The 18,693-nt window shown below is 51.6% G+C and overlaps 8 protein-coding genes and 1 non-coding gene across 9 annotated transcripts; 5 read left to right on the forward strand and 4 right to left on the reverse strand.

The window, feature by feature from the left end:
- Positions 1 to 336: 336 nt before the first annotated feature.
- Positions 337 to 2,273, reverse strand: QC761_500700 (uncharacterized protein; the record flags this gene model as incomplete). Its single annotated transcript, XM_062879319.1, has 2 exons — positions 337 to 1,654; positions 1,708 to 2,273. 2 exons carry the CDS (start codon positions 2,271 to 2,273, stop codon positions 337 to 339), a joined length of 1,884 nt encoding a protein of 627 aa, XP_062730541.1.
- Positions 2,274 to 2,376: 103 nt separating this feature from the next.
- QC761_0075400 (uncharacterized protein) lies at positions 2,377 to 2,793 on the reverse strand (the record flags this gene model as incomplete). The annotated part of the gene is made up of 3 exons (XM_062872758.1): positions 2,377 to 2,445; positions 2,506 to 2,610; positions 2,716 to 2,793. 3 exons carry the CDS (start codon positions 2,791 to 2,793, stop codon positions 2,377 to 2,379), a joined length of 252 nt encoding a protein of 83 aa, XP_062730542.1.
- Positions 2,794 to 2,918: 125 nt separating this feature from the next.
- On the reverse strand, positions 2,919 to 3,698 carry QC761_500690 (uncharacterized protein; the record flags this gene model as incomplete). The annotated part of the gene is made up of 1 exon (XM_062879318.1): positions 2,919 to 3,698. The coding sequence occupies one exon, from the start codon at positions 3,696 to 3,698 to the stop codon at positions 2,919 to 2,921; it is 780 nt and encodes a 259-aa protein (XP_062730543.1).
- A 502-nt stretch (positions 3,699 to 4,200) lies between these two features.
- On the reverse strand, positions 4,201 to 5,319 carry QC761_500680 (uncharacterized protein; the record flags this gene model as incomplete). Its single annotated transcript, XM_062879317.1, has 1 exon — positions 4,201 to 5,319. The coding sequence occupies one exon, from the start codon at positions 5,317 to 5,319 to the stop codon at positions 4,201 to 4,203; it is 1,119 nt and encodes a 372-aa protein (XP_062730544.1).
- Positions 5,320 to 7,270: 1,951 nt separating this feature from the next.
- On the forward strand, positions 7,271 to 8,233 carry QC761_0075430 (uncharacterized protein; the record flags this gene model as incomplete). The annotated part of the gene is given in 4 exon segments (XM_062872759.1): positions 7,271 to 7,467; positions 7,538 to 7,717; positions 7,846 to 7,984; positions 7,999 to 8,233. The coding sequence occupies 3 exon segments, from the start codon at positions 7,690 to 7,692 to the stop codon at positions 8,231 to 8,233; spliced, it is 402 nt and encodes a 133-aa protein (XP_062730545.1). The 5' UTR covers positions 7,271 to 7,467; positions 7,538 to 7,689.
- Positions 8,234 to 8,281: 48 nt separating this feature from the next.
- Positions 8,282 to 10,294, forward strand: QC761_500670 (uncharacterized protein). Its single transcript, XM_062879316.1, has 2 exons — positions 8,282 to 8,873; positions 8,938 to 10,294. Exons 1-2 carry the CDS (start codon positions 8,670 to 8,672, stop codon positions 10,129 to 10,131), a joined length of 1,398 nt encoding a protein of 465 aa, XP_062730546.1. The 5' UTR covers positions 8,282 to 8,669; the 3' UTR covers positions 10,132 to 10,294.
- Positions 10,295 to 10,469: 175 nt separating this feature from the next.
- On the forward strand, positions 10,470 to 10,561 carry QC761_0075450. Its single transcript has one exon. It is a non-coding gene; the product is annotated as a tRNA-Ser (tRNA).
- Positions 10,562 to 11,312: 751 nt separating this feature from the next.
- APL2 (beta-adaptin) lies at positions 11,313 to 14,273 on the forward strand. Its single transcript, XM_062879315.1, has 4 exons — positions 11,313 to 11,930; positions 11,993 to 12,630; positions 12,688 to 13,433; positions 13,494 to 14,273. Exons 1-4 carry the CDS (start codon positions 11,695 to 11,697, stop codon positions 14,109 to 14,111), a joined length of 2,238 nt encoding a protein of 745 aa, XP_062730547.1. The 5' UTR covers positions 11,313 to 11,694; the 3' UTR covers positions 14,112 to 14,273.
- Positions 14,274 to 15,154: 881 nt separating this feature from the next.
- QC761_500650 (uncharacterized protein) lies at positions 15,155 to 18,520 on the forward strand (the record flags this gene model as incomplete). Its single annotated transcript, XM_062879314.1, has 11 exons — positions 15,155 to 15,538; positions 15,599 to 16,128; positions 16,182 to 16,298; positions 16,359 to 16,431; positions 16,486 to 16,636; positions 16,685 to 16,715; positions 16,773 to 16,972; positions 17,038 to 17,869; positions 17,924 to 18,109; positions 18,173 to 18,428; positions 18,488 to 18,520. The coding sequence occupies exons 1-11, from the start codon at positions 15,296 to 15,298 to the stop codon at positions 18,518 to 18,520; spliced, it is 2,652 nt and encodes an 883-aa protein (XP_062730548.1). The 5' UTR covers positions 15,155 to 15,295.
- Positions 18,521 to 18,693: the final 173 nt, after the last annotated feature.

Raw genomic sequence — 18,693 nt, forward strand, 5'->3', positions numbered from 1 at the left:
GCAGGGAGCGGGGAGCGAACCTGATGCGGTTTTCCACCCTTCCCATGGCCCATTTTATGGAAAAGACGGGAGCAGAGGTTGCACCTAACTGCACGCCACCGAGGAAGGAAAAGTGTCCAATGCTACACACAATCATCGGAAGCGAATCATGCCACTTCCATCCCGTGGTTGGGTGTGTGACATGGTGCATTTCGACTGGGCAGCAAAAGAATACAAGGAAAATAGTTACACTGCATCTTTGGGTCAAGGTAAGGTAGGTTGACAGGTGTCATGACCTGTCATGGTGCCGCTGTGTTGCCCTTTTCCCGCCTTGAACTTGAGACACAGCACCGCTACTTACAACCTCAACCGAATCCTCTCAAAAAAATTCGGCGTCAACCTCACGCAAACCCCCGCCAACCGAAACAAACACTCCTGCGGATAGTAATTATACTCCATCGCCTCCCTCCCCCTCCCAAACCCAGTCCTATCCGCATACCTCCTCACCACCCTCCCCCACCACGCCCTAACCCCCCCATCCACCACCCCCTCAATCGAGTCCCTAAACACCACCCTCGGCGTGAACAGCTCCCCCCCAACCGTCCCATCACAAACCCCATCCCTCCCCAGGTTAGTATCCCCCCCATTACACTCCCTCACCAACCCCCCGTCAATCAAGTCCATCAGCCCCGCCGCCACCCTCCCCTCGCTCGTCTCCATCGTATCCCTATCACTACCGCAGCTATACCCCCCATAATCCCAACCCCCAATCAGCTGCCTGCCCAACAAACTCGCCGCAAAAGCAGTAGCCCACCCCTCGGAGAAAGCAAGCCCCTGCTCAACAGGACTACCTCCGCAGATAGTATGCGCCCCTCCCCTCCCGGGAATCCCCCCGGCAAGCGAGTACATGAAGTGATGGCCCAGTTTATGAGCAAAGTGATCCCCGCTCTGAGACCCAACACTCCCCCAGATATCAATCTTGTTCTGTCCCGGATAGTACCTCGACCAATCCATCGGGTACTGGATCCCCAGTTTGGGCACATCCCAGGCCCCGACCAACCGGTCAGCCGTTTGATGGATGGTGTTAAATTCGTTCCATAACCTGACCAGTTCCGGGCCAAAGGAGTGAGGGATGATGGCATCGACTGTTACTTCGTTTGTGGGGGAGATTTTGTAGGGGAGGGGGAATTCTGTGCCCCCCGTCCGGCCGAGATGGCTTGTCCCGCCTCGGAACTGGAGTTTGGTATTGTCAAAGGCGACCGAGATCAAGACGATGAATTGGTCCGAGGGGAGGGTGATTGTTTTGGTGGCGCGGCCGGCGGGGGAGAGGGTGAGGGAGGTGAAGCCGTAGGTTTGGCGGGACTCGTCGGTGATGTCCTGGATGTAGATCCAGACTGTGGCGCCTGACATTGGGGGGTGGGTTGCGGGGGTGGTGGAGCGGTCTTCCCAGCGGATGCGGAGGGTTACTTTGTAGGTTTCCTTCTCTCGGCGAGGGGGGTTGCCGTCGATGGGGTAGGGGAGGAGGAGAGGGATGTTTGGTGGGTTGGACAAGATGGGGGTGGGTTCGTCGGGGTAGTCGGGGCAGGAGCAGGTTTTGTTGAAGTCGGAGGGGTCGGGGATGGGGATGGTGGGGATGGTTTGGTTACGGCGGTAGAGATCGAGGAACCAGTTGTCCCTGTGTTGTTGCGGTGAGTAGGGGGTTTGTGAAGAAGAAAAGGGGTTGCGTACCAGTACTCTGCGGGTTCTGTGAACTGAACTGCCAGGTGTGCCTTGTTTTTCTTGTCAGGCACAACGGTGAGGTACACCAAGTCTTTCCCAATCATTCTAATGTCAAGCGTGCCATTGCTGTTTTGCTGGGGGGCCACCTCCACTGACAGCTCATAGGAGCTCCCAACAGCAGGATCCTCGAGATGGATCATTTCCTTCTGAAAAACTTCACTTGACACTACTTCCCCTGTAGCAACAACGGTAGGCTCAACATACTCAACCTGCACAGGTCTAATCCCAATCGAATAGGTGAGGTTCCTGCTGGCATAGTTCTTGCCCAATCGGAAAAAGGACAGGTCCAAGGGTAGATGAATCGATGAACCAGTCTTGCCAGTGCCGATAGGTACCACTCTGGTGGGACGTGTGATCTTGATGCTGGCAGGTGGTTGTGCACGAACCGTAGTTTCGACGGCCTGTTCGCGTTCGGTAATGGATCCAATGACAATCCAGGCTATGAACAGACCTAGGAGGCCAATCAAGGCCAACGAGCGGTGTTGAAACATGGTGAGCTTGGCGATGATTGCCATGGAGCCTGCAGCGGTGCAACGCTGTCGGCTGCCGTTCTTATAGGTTTTCGTGTCATGCTGTCGTCGACGTTGGTAGCCGTGGTCTAGACTCTACTCTGGTTCTCTACAGCTCAGCCGCAGCAGACTTAGTTGGGCCGAAGCAGTGCGTGATAAGGAGAGGCGTCCAGTCTAGCTGTTTTGTGGTCGGTGTATGACTGAGTCGGCCTGGTGGCAGCGAATCGAGAAGACATACGGTAAAGGATGCCTGAAACAGGCTTAGGAGATCTAGTCTTGCCACCAATGTCGTCTTCTCAAGGGCAAGTTGTTCACCCGCTTTTCGATTGCCATCAGCCCTACGCTAGCTTGTTCTGTTGAATATCGTCGGTGTTGGAACTGTGGCTGCATGATAGCTTCAGCTCGCGTATCTGATCCAATGGTTGATCCGACTAGACTCTGGACTCACCGGTTGGCAACAGGTGCGGCACGACTTAGCTGTTTGGTCCCAATCCCACACAATACTCATGAGAAAGGAAGATAGCATTGAAAATCAAGTAGGTATATTGCGTGCGGTACGTGCTGGGGTGGGGGGGTATCCAAAAAAGCAACAATCATCCTCTCCCTCCTTTACATATCTCGTAAACTTCTTCCAATCGAAAGCCCAGAATTTCATAAGAGAATCAAAAAGGTAAGCAAGCTCAAGGCCACGGTCATCCCGCCAGAGCCTTTCAATATCCCAGCAAGGTTCTGTTGCATTTGGCTAGGAGCCGCCTGGCTGGCTACCACCTGCCCAGTAGATGCCAGGACCCTCTTTCCAGTGTTGTATTGAATGTTGTAAACAGGTGCAGTCGTTAATTCGGCCGGTGTCCCCAATCCGTTCGGGCACTGCGCTTGGTTTGCTGCTGGCCAGTCCAGATTGCACGGTTCGTCGTGTCCCCAAGAACAGATAGGATCCAAGATGTTGAAAAGAATGTGGTTCTTGCCGACCCAGGTATCCTTCTCAAGGCAGCTGGCGAGGAAGTTCATGCTGTTTGCCGCGCTCAAAGGAAGCTTGCCGTCTGGTGTATGGATCAAGTCGGAGCATTCAGAAGCTGCCAATTCCTCATACTCCATGGGCGTCTCGCCGCCAGCTGTTGGCTTCTCTGTCGCCGAATAGCCCGAGTACAGATAATTCCAAGCGTCGTAGCTGACATCGTATGCGCCCTCGCTCTGATCGATGCGCAAAAGTTTGACCTTCCTCCCCTCATAACTGAGCGAAATGCAGATGTTGTTGCAGTCAACTGAGCCAGGCCAGTAGGCAATGCGATTGGTGTCCACCTTGCAGCCCAAAACTCCAACTGAAGAAGAATAACTCTCGTGAGGTGTCGCCCAAACGGTGCCTTTGGCCGCGCGCGCTGTTGTGGCGGCGGCGATGAGAAGCAAAGAGAATTGAATGGCTTGGCGCATCATGGCGACTAATGAATGTGAATGGGTGAAAAGGAGCGTAGGTTTGTTTGTATACAGTGTACCAAGTATGTACTGAGTGTGTAAGTGCTGGTTAAAAGAATGTGGTTGTATGTATCATGGTCACGAATGAAGCGAATGTCAAGCGAACATGGCGGCAGATTGTCACCAGCTCAAGCAGCAAAAAGCGACGATGAGAACTGAAGGTTCCGCGCCCACGTCAAACTCATGAGAGAGAAAAGAAGAAGGACACGCGCTGGGCCGCTGGCGGCGTCAAGAACCAAAAGCCAACGCCCTCACTGAGACCCTGAGAGAGATTAAAGTCGACCGTTTGGGATTAGACTGAGGATTGTGGAGTGCGCTAATTGGCCCAACGGCGACAAGCGAGATCCACAGGGGTTCATCCCCGGACATTGGATGGGGCACGCGGGGATTGGCCCACATCTGCAAGTGATTCCGAGCAGCCGACGAGCAGTGGGTTAGGGTTCAATGGAGGTTCAAACGATGCTCAGATCTCATCGGGAATGTCATTGGTGTTCCTCCTTCGTTCTTCGAGTCTCCTTGGAAGTGGCGGCACCGATACAACCTCAGTTGCCTCCATATCCCCCCCCCGGAATGAGTAGGTGAACGTCCAACCCGAACCTGCACCCCCATGTTCGCCTTTGGTGTTGGCCACCACAATCCCGCTCGACATGTTGGGATACTTGCGCAGCATTCTGGCAACAACATCCTCTGCGGCATCCTGTGGGCTCATCCCCTGTCTCAAGTTCTCGATAGCCTGGTAGCAAGGCAAGAAGCGCATCATAATATCGCCGTCCCCGGTGGCTCCGCATCCACCGACATCACCGTCAACATAAGACCCGCTCCCGACAATTGGGCCATCTCCAACTCTTCCAGGGACTTTGTGTGAAGCCCCGTTGGTCGATGTTCCTGCGGCCATAATCCCTGATTCATGGATCACAACCATGGATATAGTGTCATGCGACACAGCGCCCTCGTCCTCCATCACCGATCTCGCCAGTGTCTGCTGATCAATCCCAGGCAACGGCGTATAGGGCCCACACGAAGTGCTCGGATCAGGCGCAACATTCAGCCTATAATTCGACTGGCAATTGGCCCTCTTCCAAGCCTCGCACTTCTCCTTGCTTGCCTCAGTCGTTAAATCCTGTTCCTTGAACCCATTCTGGATGGCAAAATTGGTAGCCAAATCTCCAACAAGAAGTGAATGCCTAGTGTGCTCCAATACAGCCCGTGCAACACCAATCGCGTCTTTGATCCTCCGCAAGCCGGCAACAGCACCGGTCTTCATGGAGGTGCCATCCATGACCATGGCATCAAGAGTGGTCTCGCAGGACTCGTCCGGTGAGCCGCCATAGCCAACAGTGGTATCGCACTGGTTCTTCTCACATGTCGCACACCCAATCTCAACTGCATCCAAAGCGGACGTGTTTCTGTCGGCGATGAGGGCGAGATATGCCGCATCAGTGGCCGCTGTGAAAGCGCCGCCCCACGTGTTGATCACGAAGGGGAGCCCTGGGCTTCGGCTTGCAGAAACACATGTTGAAGTGGTCAAAAAGGCGAGAAACGAGAGCACCGCAGAGGTACGGGAATGAGGCAGGAGCACCATGGCAAAATTGCGAGGTGCAAAAGAATGAGGAGTAGCCCAAACTCAAATTCGGGGGAGAGGTGAGTGATAAGGAACATCGAGTAAGGAAGGTGGTGCTGGATAAAATGGAGAGGTGGTCCGTGCCGCCCTTTGTCACCTGGCCACCGGCAAGAAAACAAGGCTCAGGGGGAGGGCCCCTACCCTAACCCTAACATGCCTCCTTCATTGCCGACAACCACATCCAGAGCAAACAACGAGATCTGGAAAGAAATGTGCACAGTCACAGCATGTCAGCCATAGTTTAATCAGACCCTTGTTGGTAAAAACTAACGAGACAGTGACAGCAGTCTCTCGCCACGACTAAGAACAACAAACAGAAGTGTCCTAACCCACTCAAACTTCTTTGCAGTCTTCTACTCCATGTTCCGCGCTCCAACCCCATTCCAATCCCCCACACCAACTCTGAACCCCCATCCATCTAACAAAACAGCAAAACCCAAACCACAAAAAAAAACCCACCAAAAACCACAAACAAAAACCAACAAAGCCATCACAATATTGTAATGAGCCACCTCCTTGTGGCCATGCACAAGCGCCATGCAACTCTCTGCCTCCTGCAAAAACTGGGCCACGGTGTCGTTGAACGCCTCGGCGTGCGGGTGATCAGTGTTGAAGGTCATCAAATGGGTGAGAAGGGCTAGCTTGTCGGCAAGGGTATGCATTCTGGCAAGCTTTTCGTTGAGGAGGTCGTTGAAGGGGGCGGTTGTGTATTCCTGGGTGGAAATTGGGAGGTTAAGTTGGTTGTGGAAAAAGGACAGATAGGTAGAGGGTGGCGAATCTTGAAGACTAGAGGGTTTAAGGTGTTGCGTTGGTTGGTGGTGGCGGGGGAGTCAGCCCGGAGATGGTTAGCATGGAAGCTGGACAGCGATGACGGGGAATGGGCTGGGGCAGGAAGAGACTTGCCATGTCATGACTTGCATTTACTGTTCGATAATAAAAATAATATAAATGGAAAGCAGAAGCTTTCAGGTTGGTATAGTGGTAAGAATTGCGGTGAAGGAATGATGGCCGCAAACGAATGACGGTCGTACAAGAAATACTGACCGTAAGAGAATAATGGCTATTATCTGTAAAGAAAGGCTCAAGGTGGTGAATATACCTTAAGCGAGAAAACGAGAACAAGAAGAGTTATAGAAACTCACGAGGTCAGATCCAAGGCAGTTGTTATGCTGAATCTACAAATGTTTTCGCCGGTTGTTTTTGGTGTCGGCAGATAATAGAAGAAATGAGTGGGCACTAACAGTGCAAATACACTGGGCCTGGATGGTTGCATGTAAAGACAGGTTGCAAGTGGTAAGAGAGCATACTAAAGGTTAGTAAGGGATCTTGGAGAACTAGGCATATTTGTTCCGGATATTACAGAGCTAATGTACCTAAATCATAGGCACATCACTCCGAACGCTTTGTTTTTAGCTTGGAACCTAGTTGAACCGAAGATATGTGTTAATACCTACTGTCTTATCATAAGAGTCAAAATATAAGGATACCAGAACACTATTTTACACATAACCGAACAGCCACGATTACTCCTCCCAAAGCTTCTTAGTAATCTTTCATTTAATAATACTAACACCGCTGATAACCCATCACTTGTTTATGTACAGAGCACTCCTGCCGAAAGTCCAGTCTTAGAACCCCGAGAAGTGGCACTGACTTGGTTGTCATCTTCCTAGCTGAGCAGTTCTGACTCTGGTCTCTATGTGATTACATGTGTGTGTTTGTATCCTGCAATCGAGAGCAACATGGACTGGAACCCATGACTTTACGAATGGGTTATGTTTCACGATAGGGCGCTAGTCACTTGGTTTCCGAGTTAATCCCCCACGAGCAAGTTGCACTATACTATAGGAAAGAGTATATAGCTCGCAAGTTAACACTGTGTATTTCATTTAATCTTTGAGCGAGTAGCATTAGTAAACGAGTTACCGATAGAGTATTTTATTAAATCGAGGGAACAGACACAGTGAGCAACTGGACGTACATGAAAACAATATTTGGAAGACATGTGGGGTGCTCCATTATTGACTGCTATCCCATGTTGAGCTGAGTCCTCATGACATTCAACACCCAGTTGGAAGTCGGGGGCCATCATCCTAGCATTCCAGAATAGTGAATTTTCCCTTCTGCTGCCTTCTCCTGGCCCCCGCTAACCTTCCCCATGTGGGTTACCTACCATGAGAGCTCCAATTACAACTTGAGGTCCCAGACGGGCTTTTTCAATTCCATTTCCTTCCTGCCTACCTTTTGTACCATAATTACCTTCGATTGCCTCGAGATTTCAGTGTCACTAATTTCAATCTCGACTCACCTGTGGCCTATCCGAAACGGTAAATGCCGGTGATATACCTCCACAGAAGAGGTGAGTATTCGCTCATTTATCTTGAAAGGATTACCATCAAACAATTCGCGAGATCTTCGACCTTATTCTCAAGAATAAGATATCAACACTTGACGCAGAGTCTTTGGAGCTCATGCTCGTCTTTCTAGACCATGAGTTCGAACAAATGGACAACGCCATTATCGAAGTCGAGAACGACAAAGAGCGATGTCAGGTGCAGGTTCTCGAGCGATTCTGCACCAGAAGGTCGAGTGTGGGCATCGATGAGCAGCGGATCAAGAGAGCGCAGTAAGAAATTAGAGTCCATCACGGCTTGCAACATACACTTACGTCGAAGTAGAGTTTAATATCCTTGATGGCGCAACTGAGAGGTCCGCAAAACCGCTGAAGAAGCTAGAAAGCGCTTGGAGGAGGAAGAGAGAGCTTCAACACAAAAAGGAAATGCTGGAGCTTGCTCACCGGATTTGCGACAAGGTAGTCAACGTCGAATATTTGATCCATATTCTGCACAAGAAGACTCCAGACAGGAAGGCTTAAATTCTCAGACGTCCGGCATAAGACAGCAGTTGTTTGAGGGCATGGGGAGGGTTTCTACTTTTGTACAGATACAACCAAGATAGGGAGAGGACAAGGCAGAGTGAGGCATGATACTCAGGGATAGATGCGAATACGGAAGAGATATGCAACGAGTAAAATCCTGAAACTATGGCCTTGTTGTGAGCTATCCCAGTGAATGATGTCGTCGATGTGTCGATGTTGTGCCTGAAAGGGTAAGGCGCAATGCGGGTCTGGGCCAAGCCGCATGGATCCGCGGCCAAAGTGGCGCTTTAATCCTTGACCTTTATCTCCACCTTCCAAAGCCCCGCAGTCGCGTCAATCCGACGCGTTTATCAGGACCTCTCATCACTTTTTTTTTTGCTGCGCATAGATCCCATCATCATTTTTCACTTGCGCAAATCATTCAGTCGACAACATGGCGCCAAAGAAGGTGGCAGACAAGACAATTGCCGCCGAGCTGACCAGTGTGGTCGACCAAATCTACAATGGTCCCGACCGCGACAAGCTCTCCGTCAATTACGCCCGCGAACTGGTCGAGGAGAAACTTGGTCTGGACGAGGGCTTCTTGAAAGAGGGCCAGTGGAAGGCCAGGAGTAAAGAAATCATTCGCTCCGCTTTGGTAACTTCTCAAATCCCAGCAGACAGTGATGAGGGCATTACTGATCTTGCATCTGCGATTTTAGGAAGCGCTTGAGAATGCCGAATCCGAACCTGAACCCTCCCCTCAGCCCCCGAAGCGCAAGGCGAAGCAGCAGCCAAAGAACGGTGCCCCCGCCAAGCGAGCAAAGAAAAGCCCCTCCGCCGCCCCAGAGGCAGACGTGCCTTCTGAGTCCGGCGACGTCGACGATGCCAGTGAAGCTTCGGAGCAGCCGGCCAAGAAACGGAAGCTCGCGAAGCCGTCCAAGAAGAGGAGAGTAGTTTCGGACGACGATGACGAAGCCAGCGACGCAAGTGCCAAGGAACCAGAATCTACCAAGAAGAAAGCTCAGAAAGACAGGGAAGAGATGCCTGCAAGAGGCGATGCGACAGTCACAGCGAAGGACGATTCGAGTGAGCTCTCTGAAATTAAGAGTGTGCCGGAGAGCGCCGACAAGATTCCAGACAGCAACGACGAATTGTCCGACGTGATCGACGAATCGCCGAAAAGGAAACAAAAAGCACAAGCCAAACCCAAGGCAGCCGAGAAACCTAAACCTGTGGTTGTCGCAAAAGAGGATGGCAATGAGTCCTCTAGTTCCCTCTCATCTGTTATCGATGATGAACCTCCAATCAAGCGCAAGGGAAAAGGCTCCGCAGCACCGAAAGCCCCAGCAGCGCGTAAGACCAAGGCGGCAGCTACCGAGGCCTCACCGGATGAAGCTACGATCAAGCAACTGCAGGGTCAACTTTTAAAGTGCGGCGTCCGTAAAGTCTGGGCGTTTGAGTTCAAGAAAGGCGGACAGACGACACCCAAGGCCAAGATCAACCGTCTCAAGGAGATGCTTGCTGAAATCGGAATGACTGGTCGCTTTTCAGAGGCCAGAGCTAAGGAGATCAAGATGCAGCGGGAGTTGATGGCTGACCTGGACGCTGTTAAGCAGTGGGACCAGACCTTTGGTGTTGCTGATGGCGGCCGGCGTTCAAGGCGAGGCGCTCCTGTCAAGAGCTTCAGGGAGCCTAGCATCAGTGGCGATGATGAGGCTGAGAAGGATGATCAGGAAGATGAAGATGATGAGGAGAGCGACGAGGAGGTCAGCGATGCTGCCGAGTCCAGTGAGTCCAGCGATGACAATGGCGCAAGCGTGGACAGTGAGGAGGAGGAGAAGCCAAAGAAAGGCAAGGGAAAGGGGGCCACCAAACGGAGGGCTGTATCCGATGAGGAGAGTGACTCGGACTAAGTGGCAGGCAGCTTCGGTTTGATGTTGTGGGCGGTTTCTGATTGGCAATTTGATGCTGTAGGCGTGTCTTGTGTTTGACTGTCGGCTGTTTGCTCTTAACTTTTGCATTTGTAAGATACCCTTGCAGCATGGGACGGGACTAACGTGTATACACTTTCGGGATATTTGTATCATTATTTGCTCATCCAAGAAGCTTCTGACGGCTATCTTCGTCGATCAATTTGCAACCTTTGGCGATAATAGCGCCGGGAGACTTCTATCAACCTTCAACCGGGCGGAGCGGTACATTACATCATAACCTTTTATTCCTCACCATAGGAGCATCAAACAACTCAAAAGTCGCTTTGGCGGAGTGGTTAACGCGCGGCCCTGCTATCTCTCAGCATAGGCCGTTTCTTCGGAAGCGTAGGTTCGAATCCTGCAGGCGACGTCTTCTTTTTGCCCTGTTCTCCTCTTCAACTCTTCATCAACTCCACAGTTCATAATGACAACTGGCGTTGGTTGTGGTACGTATCCACAAGGGACGATCTATTTTTGGCTTTCCGGACGACGCAATGATGTCTGGATGTCTCAAAGTCTAGGTTGAGCATATTACAACTATGAGAAACAAATGGGGAGATCGAGTAGTGAATACAGTCTTGTACATGCTCTCAAGGTGTGAGTTACATGGCGGTCTGGGACTTTTGACACTGCTCATCGCATGGAGAATGGGAATGTGGGGTCTTTCATGAATCGTTTATTCTTTGGGCGATCAAGCTAAGTACGGCAACAGAACCAAGGTATATGACTGCGTTGTAGAACTGGGTAAGAGTTTAGCTGAGAATTATGAATTTGCAAGGAAAAGAAGAGGACGCACAGCTCGACGAGAGACATCTCGCTCCTCGTTCTCAGTCCTGGCTTCGATGAAGAGCCGTCGAAGATTGGGAAAGTTTGCCTGTGACAGGGTTAGAAGGGGTTGACTGAGACAAGAGTAAAACTTCGCCATACCATTTTGAGTAACAACAGATGATATGCTACAAGACAGCGGTTGACAGTGAAAAATTGACAAGATAGTTTGGTTGATGTTGCCCTGGGTGTAGTCGTTGATGAGTTGCTACTGAGCCGTCAGCAGCCAATCGTCAATTGACAGGGGAGCTCTTGACCTCACATTGAGTGCAAGACACCCCACCCTCTGTGGCTGGAGCTGCCTGATTTCTTGAAACCAAGAGCTAGACGCCTCGCCAAGCCACAACTCCAGCCTCGAACAGCGCAGTGGGACAGGGCCAGAACGTGGGAGATGCTGACGAGCACCCTGTCCACTGCATATCGCAATCCACACCTCATTGCCGCCCACAACAAGACATCCTGGCACGCTGCCTGCTTCTCCCTCCTCAACCACCGAGAATTGCAGGCCGCCATCTACGCACTGTCAGCGCATGTTAAGCCTCCACACCTACTGAACGGACAAATCTGTCCTTTGTCACCCCTCGACGATTGACCGCCTCTCGTCGCCTACTATCCCGTCCCTTACTCCACGAACGCCCCTCGCCCCTGACGGCACCTGTCCGATCATACAGTCCAGACATGTCGAATGCCGTGAACCGGATACGTGGGGCCCTCGCGCCCCCGCGGAAGGGCGAGACGTTCGAGTTGCGCGCTGGGCTGGTTTCCCAGTATGCTCACGAGCGCAAGGAGGCAATCCAGAAGACCATCATGGCCATGACACTTGGCAAGGATGTGTCTGCTCTGTTCCCCGATGTCCTCAAGAATATCGCAACATCGGATCTGGACCAGAAGAAGCTGGTGTACTTATACCTGATGTGAGTCTCTTTGGTGTCTTGGGCTACAAACAATGAAGCGGCTTGGACTGATAAGGAGACAGGAACTACGCCAAGTCCCACCCGGACCTGTGCATTCTCGCCGTCAACACATTCGTACAAGACTCCGAAGACCCGAACCCCCTAATCCGAGCCCTCGCTATCCGAACAATGGGCTGCGTTCGCGTTGATAAGATGGTGGACTACATGGAGGAACCGCTGCGCAAGACCCTTAGAGACGAATCGCCCTACGTTCGCAAGACCGCTGCCATTTGCGTTGCCAAGCTTTTCGATTTGAACCCAACCATGTGCATAGAGAACGGATTTCTCGAGACTCTGCAGGAGTTGATTGGAGACCCCAACCCCATGGTGGTTGCCAACTCGGTCCAGGCGCTTTCCGAGATCAGCGAGACAGCCCCTGAAACGAGGGCCCTCATCATCACACCTGCCACCTTGAAAAAGCTTCTCATGGCGTTGAATGAGTGCACGGAATGGGGCAGAGTTACAATTCTGACGACCTTGGCTGATTATCCTGCGTCCGATGTTAAGGAGTCAGAGCACATCTGTGAAAGGGTCACCCCCCAGTTCCAACATGTCAACCCCAGCGTTGTCTTGGCTGCCGTCAAGGTTGTTTTCATCCACATGAGGATGCTCAGTCCAGAGTTGGTCAGACAATATCTCAAGAAAATGGCTCCACCTTTAGGTTTGTGCTCCGCGGCTGCTCTGTGCGTCTTTGTTTACTGACATGAATAACCCTCAGTTACCCTCGTTTCCTCCGCCCCGGAAGTCCAATATGTTGCGTTGCGAAATATCGACCTTCTTTTACAAGCAAAGCCCGACATTCTCAGCAAGGAATTGAGGGTATTCTTCTGCAAATACAACGACCCCCCCTATGTCAAGCTCCAAAAACTCGAAATCATGGTCAGGATTGCGAACGAGAAGAACTATGAGCAGCTCCTTTCGGAACTGAAGGAATATGCCTTGGAAGTGGACATGGACTTTGTGAAGAGGGCAGTCAAGGCCATTGGTCAGGTCGCCATCAAGATTGAGGCGGCCAGCGAGAAGTGCGTTGCGGCCCTTCAGGACCTGATCTCGACAAAGGTCAATTACGTGGTCCAAGAGGTTATTGTTGTCATCAAGGACATTCTCCGGAAATATCCAGGATACGAGGGTGTCATTCCAACTCTTTGCAAGTACATCGATGAGCTGGATGAGCCAACAGCACGCGGATCCTTGATCTGGATTGTTGGAGAGTATGCGGAAAAGATCAACAATGCGGACGAAATTCTATCAGGATTCGTTGACGTCTTTGAGGAGGAGTTTACACAGACACAGTTGCAGATTCTCACAGCTGTGGTGAAGTTGTTCCTCAAGAAGCCCAGCAACAACCAGGGCCTGGTGCAAAAGGTGCTGCAGGTGGCCACAGGGGATAGTGATAACCCGGATATTCGGGACCGCGCTTATATCTACTGGCGTCTTCTTTCGGGTGATCTCGATGTTGCCAAGGTTTGTTTTGTTTACATCCACCCTACCCCTTTTTAGGATGCGGTTCTAACGAAATTCTAGAACATTATTCTCTCGCAAAAACCAGCAATTACCACGACTGTGACCAGCTTGCCACCAGTTCTTCTCGAGCAGCTCCTCAGCGAGCTTTCGACCCTCGCCTCTGTGTACCACAAGCCACCCGAGTCGTTCGTTGGCAAGGGGCGTTATGGTGCCGAGGCCATCCAGCGCGCTGCCATCCAAGAGCAACGGCAAAACCTGGCAGAGAACCCCATCGCTGCCTCTGTTGCCGCCGCGGCATCTAATGGCACGGCAGGCGGCTCTCAAAACAATATTGAGAACCTTCTTGACATTGACTTTGATGGCGCCGCCCCGGCCGCGGAATCCACTCCGGATCGGGTGGCTAGTCCCATGTCACCCGGTGGTCCTAGTGCGCCTCCGCCCAGCGGTGGTATGGCTGACATCATGGGCTTGTTTGATACGCCACCGCCCACCACGACTTCGCCGGCTCCTGGGGCTGCGCCTGGTATGGGTGGGGGGATGAATGATCTGATGAGTGGCTTTGCGGGTATGGATCTTAGTGGGAATAGTGCCCCGCCACCACCCGGGCAGCAGTTGGGTCATAAGCCGGTGGAACAGAAGGCTACGGGTGGAAGTGATGATTTGCTGGGACTGTTTTAAGGGCTTGGAGTTGGGGGGGATTGAGAAGCGGGTTTATTGTAGACGTTTGAACGGGTAATATTTTGGGTTTGAGAGTGGTGGAAAATGAATAGATGAGCCAGTTTCTGTGTGAATATTTTGTGTGGCATTCGATGTGAACATGGTGAAGTGATCACTGATGTATAATTCTGGACAACAGTGCTCTACATTTCGGGCCCTTGTCAGCTCACCCCTTGTGTCTCACAACATTCCCTGGAGCATGCAGGATGTTGACTGGACCCTTGAACCCTGGAATTGGACATCAGGCATCGGGAATCGACTACAACGCCAACCGATTCTCAAGTGGAACGCGGTGTCAAGAGTCGCGACGCTGACTGCAAGCATTCGTTTCGAAGCGCTTGAGCTTCTGGCTCGCGAGCGAGGCTGGCCGCTCGCACGCCCCTTCTCGCTTCTCTTACCCAATTGCCGGCCCAGGGCCGTTCTCTCTCCCTCTACCAATGACGGAAGGGTGCAACCCCCACAGCAATGCGCGTTTGATCCCGCGCTAAGAGGACATTGCTTCTTGTCTTCCGTCACTCTATCCTCTGACCAAATCTGCGCGTGACGAATTGCTTCCAGGAAGCCATGCCTCACGCGCGCCCTGGCATGGCTATTCTCAGAGCGGTACGCTTAAGGGAGCCAAGGCTGTGAGCAGGCGTTGCTGTGAGCAATAGCAGCGCGGGCAGGCGTATTGTTGGTTGTAAGCTGTTGTGGGGGTGTGTTTGGTTTGAGGGGATTTGTGAATGGTTAACTTTCGTGTCTGAGGGAAGGGTAGTTGGATTGTGACTTGAGCTTGAGCACCAACGATCAAGGGTCACAGGGTGAGGTGTGGTGTAAGAAACGTTGCAAGAGTATGAGAGATCAAGATCGATGCCCTTCCCCAAGCAAATATTTGTCTCGGAGCGGCAAGTTGACCCACGTGATTGAGAGCGAAGGTGTCGTTATGTCGGCCAATCATGCAATGCAGGTTTGTGAGTTGGGGTTGAGTGGAAGGAGCTGAGCTCGCTTTGGCATCGTCTTGAATCCGCCCCGCTGACAGCCTGGTTGTTGCCTACCTTGCCACTCCAGTATATGATCTTGTCCATTTGGCAATTTTGAATCAACAACTCAAAAGAGAGCAAAAAATCACGGCCAGGAACACGATACCATTTCCCATCATTATTGCCATGGAGAGTACCCAGTCGACTGAATGGAGAAGCCGTAAACGACCATACTCATCATCGGGGCCAGACAGTGACGACGCGCCAGATCAGAATGACCAGAATTTACCTTTGGTTCGACGACGGGTGCTTTCCGGGTCAGGCTCGGATAGCTCTGGAGAAAAGGACCGTGTTTATGACAACGACTGTGAGATGCAGGATGTGCCGGCTGAAGGGGAACCTTCAGTCCTGGCAACCTGCCTTGGCATGGTCAGCCCTGGACTTTGATGCGTTCTTGAAGGTTATACTGATTATTTCTCCTGGCAATAGCTAGTATTAGAGCAATCGCACCTGCATCGTCTAAGTACCGAGCAGAGGGAATTTGGAGTGAGCTTCACGGGCTTCGGCAACACCTACACTATTTATTCAGAGGCGTCAGGCGAATATTGCGGTCTTCTCGACTCGGAGGCAGCTGAATGTGTGCAGGTCCTCGAAAGAATATCTGGTCTTCAGTTTGAAGCATCTATGAATCGACGTTCCAAGAAGCTCAAATTCCTGCTCTTCAGCGATATAGAGGAAGCTCAAGATATTGGGAATACGCTGGCATCTAGCAGCCTTTTCCTACAACACCCGAGCACGGAAGATTACCAAGGGACGAGTTACTTCAATCCTCATTATCTCACCAGACCAGGCCTCACTTTTCAGGAAGCTATTGAGACCTTGAACCAACAAGTTCACCTCAGCAAGCAGCTGACATTGACTGAGAAATCTGAAATTGCTACGGTTTTGGACCAAGCAGCTGGACCAACAATCTTCTCCGAGGTGCAGGTCAGCAATTGTATCAAGACCGAGTTGAAACAGTGAGCCACCTTGTGACATTTGTCTTCGAATGCTGTGACTAACTGTTTGCCAGCCACCAGAAGAAGGCATTGGCTATGATGGTTGAAAAAGAGGCCGGGAATCTGTCTAACCCACAGTTTCCCTCACTTTGGGCCGCGACCTGCATGCTTGGCACTGAAGGTGTACCAATGTGAGTCGCAGGGTTCGTGGTGGTCTGTTTGACTTGACCTCTGGCTGACCTGTGATTCAGATACCAGGATACGGTCACTGCAAGTACGCTGCGGTCCGACCCCCCGGTATGCCTTGGGGGAATTCTGGCTGATGTGAGTTACAACGTCATATATCTGAATTTGTGCTCTAACAGATGACTTCTCAAGGATATGGGCCTTGGGAAGACTTTGACGACACTCGCTCTCATTGCTGGGTCTATTGCAAGTGACCCTGACCCTGAACGTTCACCACGACCAAAAGCCAACAAGGGCCAGCCCTCAGCACAACCAGGCACTTTGGTGGTTGCACCCCTTTCAAGTAAGTGCGCCCTCACGGGGATCAGAACCACTTTCTGATACGAACTAGCTTTGTCGAACTGGGAAGAGCAGATAAAAATGTAAGCATGCCTTTCCCGTATTTTCTGGACGGGGCTTACTAACAACTACACCAAAAGGCATCTTCGCCATCGTAGTGTGACATACCAAATATACCACGGCTCATCGAGATCAAAACACCACTCGAGCCTGCCAACCTACGACATTATTCTGACCACGTATGACACTCTGAAAGCCGATATCCGGTCCAACCGGTCTTCTGGTGTGGAGAAAAGCCCTCTTCATGATCTAGTCTGGAAAAGGATCGTCCTCGATGAGGGTAACTGGCCCGCCCCTGGAGTTTCTTGCCACCAAACTTTCAACCACTAACTAGTATAACTACAGCACACGTTATCCGCAACCCAAACTCAAAGGTACACCAGGCTGTGTGTTATCTTCGCGCGAAGCACCGCTGGTGTCTCACAGGTACCCCGATACAAAACCGAGTAGAGGATCTATGTTCGCTCCTAGGATTTCTCAGAGCTCACCCCTACGGAGAGCATACCAAGTTTCGTACCGCAATCACGGATCTCATGGAGAATCGGGATGTTGAAGGGTATGAGAGACTCAGCCGCTTGTTTCAGGCGGTCTCCCTACGCAGGGTCAAAGACATGGACTCCCTTGATCTCCACCTGCCCAAACGGCACGACGTCGTTCGCCTTGTTGAGCTCGATGAGGAAGAGACCGCCCTCTACAACCTTGTCAAGAAATCCTCAGCCACCACATTCAAGGCAACTGGAACCGGTAGAGGCATCTTGCAAGTCATTCTTAGACTACGCCAAGTATCCAACCACGGCGCGGACCTGCTACCTTCCGAGATCCTAAACCGGCTGAAGACTGCTGACATCTCAGGTCTTCCCCCCTCTATTTTTGATACCAAGAGATGTGAAGTTTGCGGGGACATTGTTGGCCAGGGAATGGAAACACCGGAGCGCTTCTTAGGTTGTGGACATTCAGTCTGTACTGCATGTCTCCCTTTGAATCGACAAGACGATGACGATTGCGACCCTATCTGTCCAATTTGCAATGACTCAGCAATGGGTAAGGTCAAGTCCAAGCCATCTGGAAGAGAACTAGCGAAGTCCTATCGCCCTTCGTCAAAGGTTCGAGCCTTACTTGTGCAACTCGACCTTGATAAAGCAAATATCACTACAGGCAGCGGGGATGTGCCCAAGAGGTAGGTACCGTTACAACCCCGAGACCTTTTGCGGCAAGTCTGACATTTTCACAGCGTAGTGTTTTCATGCTGGGCCAAGATGCTGGACCTGGTCGAGTTAGCGTTGCAACAAAGGGGCATTGCGTTTGTCAGAATCGATGGGACCAGGTCAGAGCAACAGCGAAGAAAGGCTCTTAAAAACTTCCGTGATACTCCATCATGTACCGTGCTCCTAGCGACGTTGGGAAGTGCAGGTGTTGGGTGAGTTTGACAGTTTCCTGCTTTCCCATCCTCAGAGTTCTAACCACGTGTCTCTCCCAACAGGTTGAACCTCACTGCTGCTAGCCAGGTGCACATTCTCGAGCCACAATGGAATCCAATGGTGGAGAGGCAAGCAGTAGACCGCATTCACAGACTTGGGCAGGCTCGGGAAGTTACTTGCTTCTACTATGTTGTGGATACGAGGGGTTCTGTTGAGCAGTACGTTCGCCGTATTCGCGAATCCAAGAATGTCCTTATCAGCATGTCCATGGATGGAACAGGCAGCCTGGTCGACGAAACTTCCCTTACACCTCTGAAGGTTGGTTGTGACATTGGCATCAATATCGACTTTGCTTGCTCTAACAATTTCCCTGATAGGAGTTTATGCAGGAAGTTCTTACGGACAGCTGAAAAGGTTGGGAAAAGAAGACCGTGTGTTTCTCACCGAACTTTCATCACCTTGCACATCAAATCGGTGCTCTTAAATACACACCTGACCACAGCTGGCATCGGTGGCAGCAAGCTGTGGCAGCCAATCATTGAAGAAAGGAGCTGGAACCCCTCACTTCTCTCGGGCGGCCTCA

Source organism: Podospora bellae-mahoneyi, chromosome 5 (assembly GCF_035222275.1).
Source record: "Podospora bellae-mahoneyi strain CBS 112042 chromosome 5, whole genome shotgun sequence".
Taxonomy (NCBI): Eukaryota; Fungi; Ascomycota; class Sordariomycetes; order Sordariales; family Podosporaceae; genus Podospora; species Podospora bellae-mahoneyi.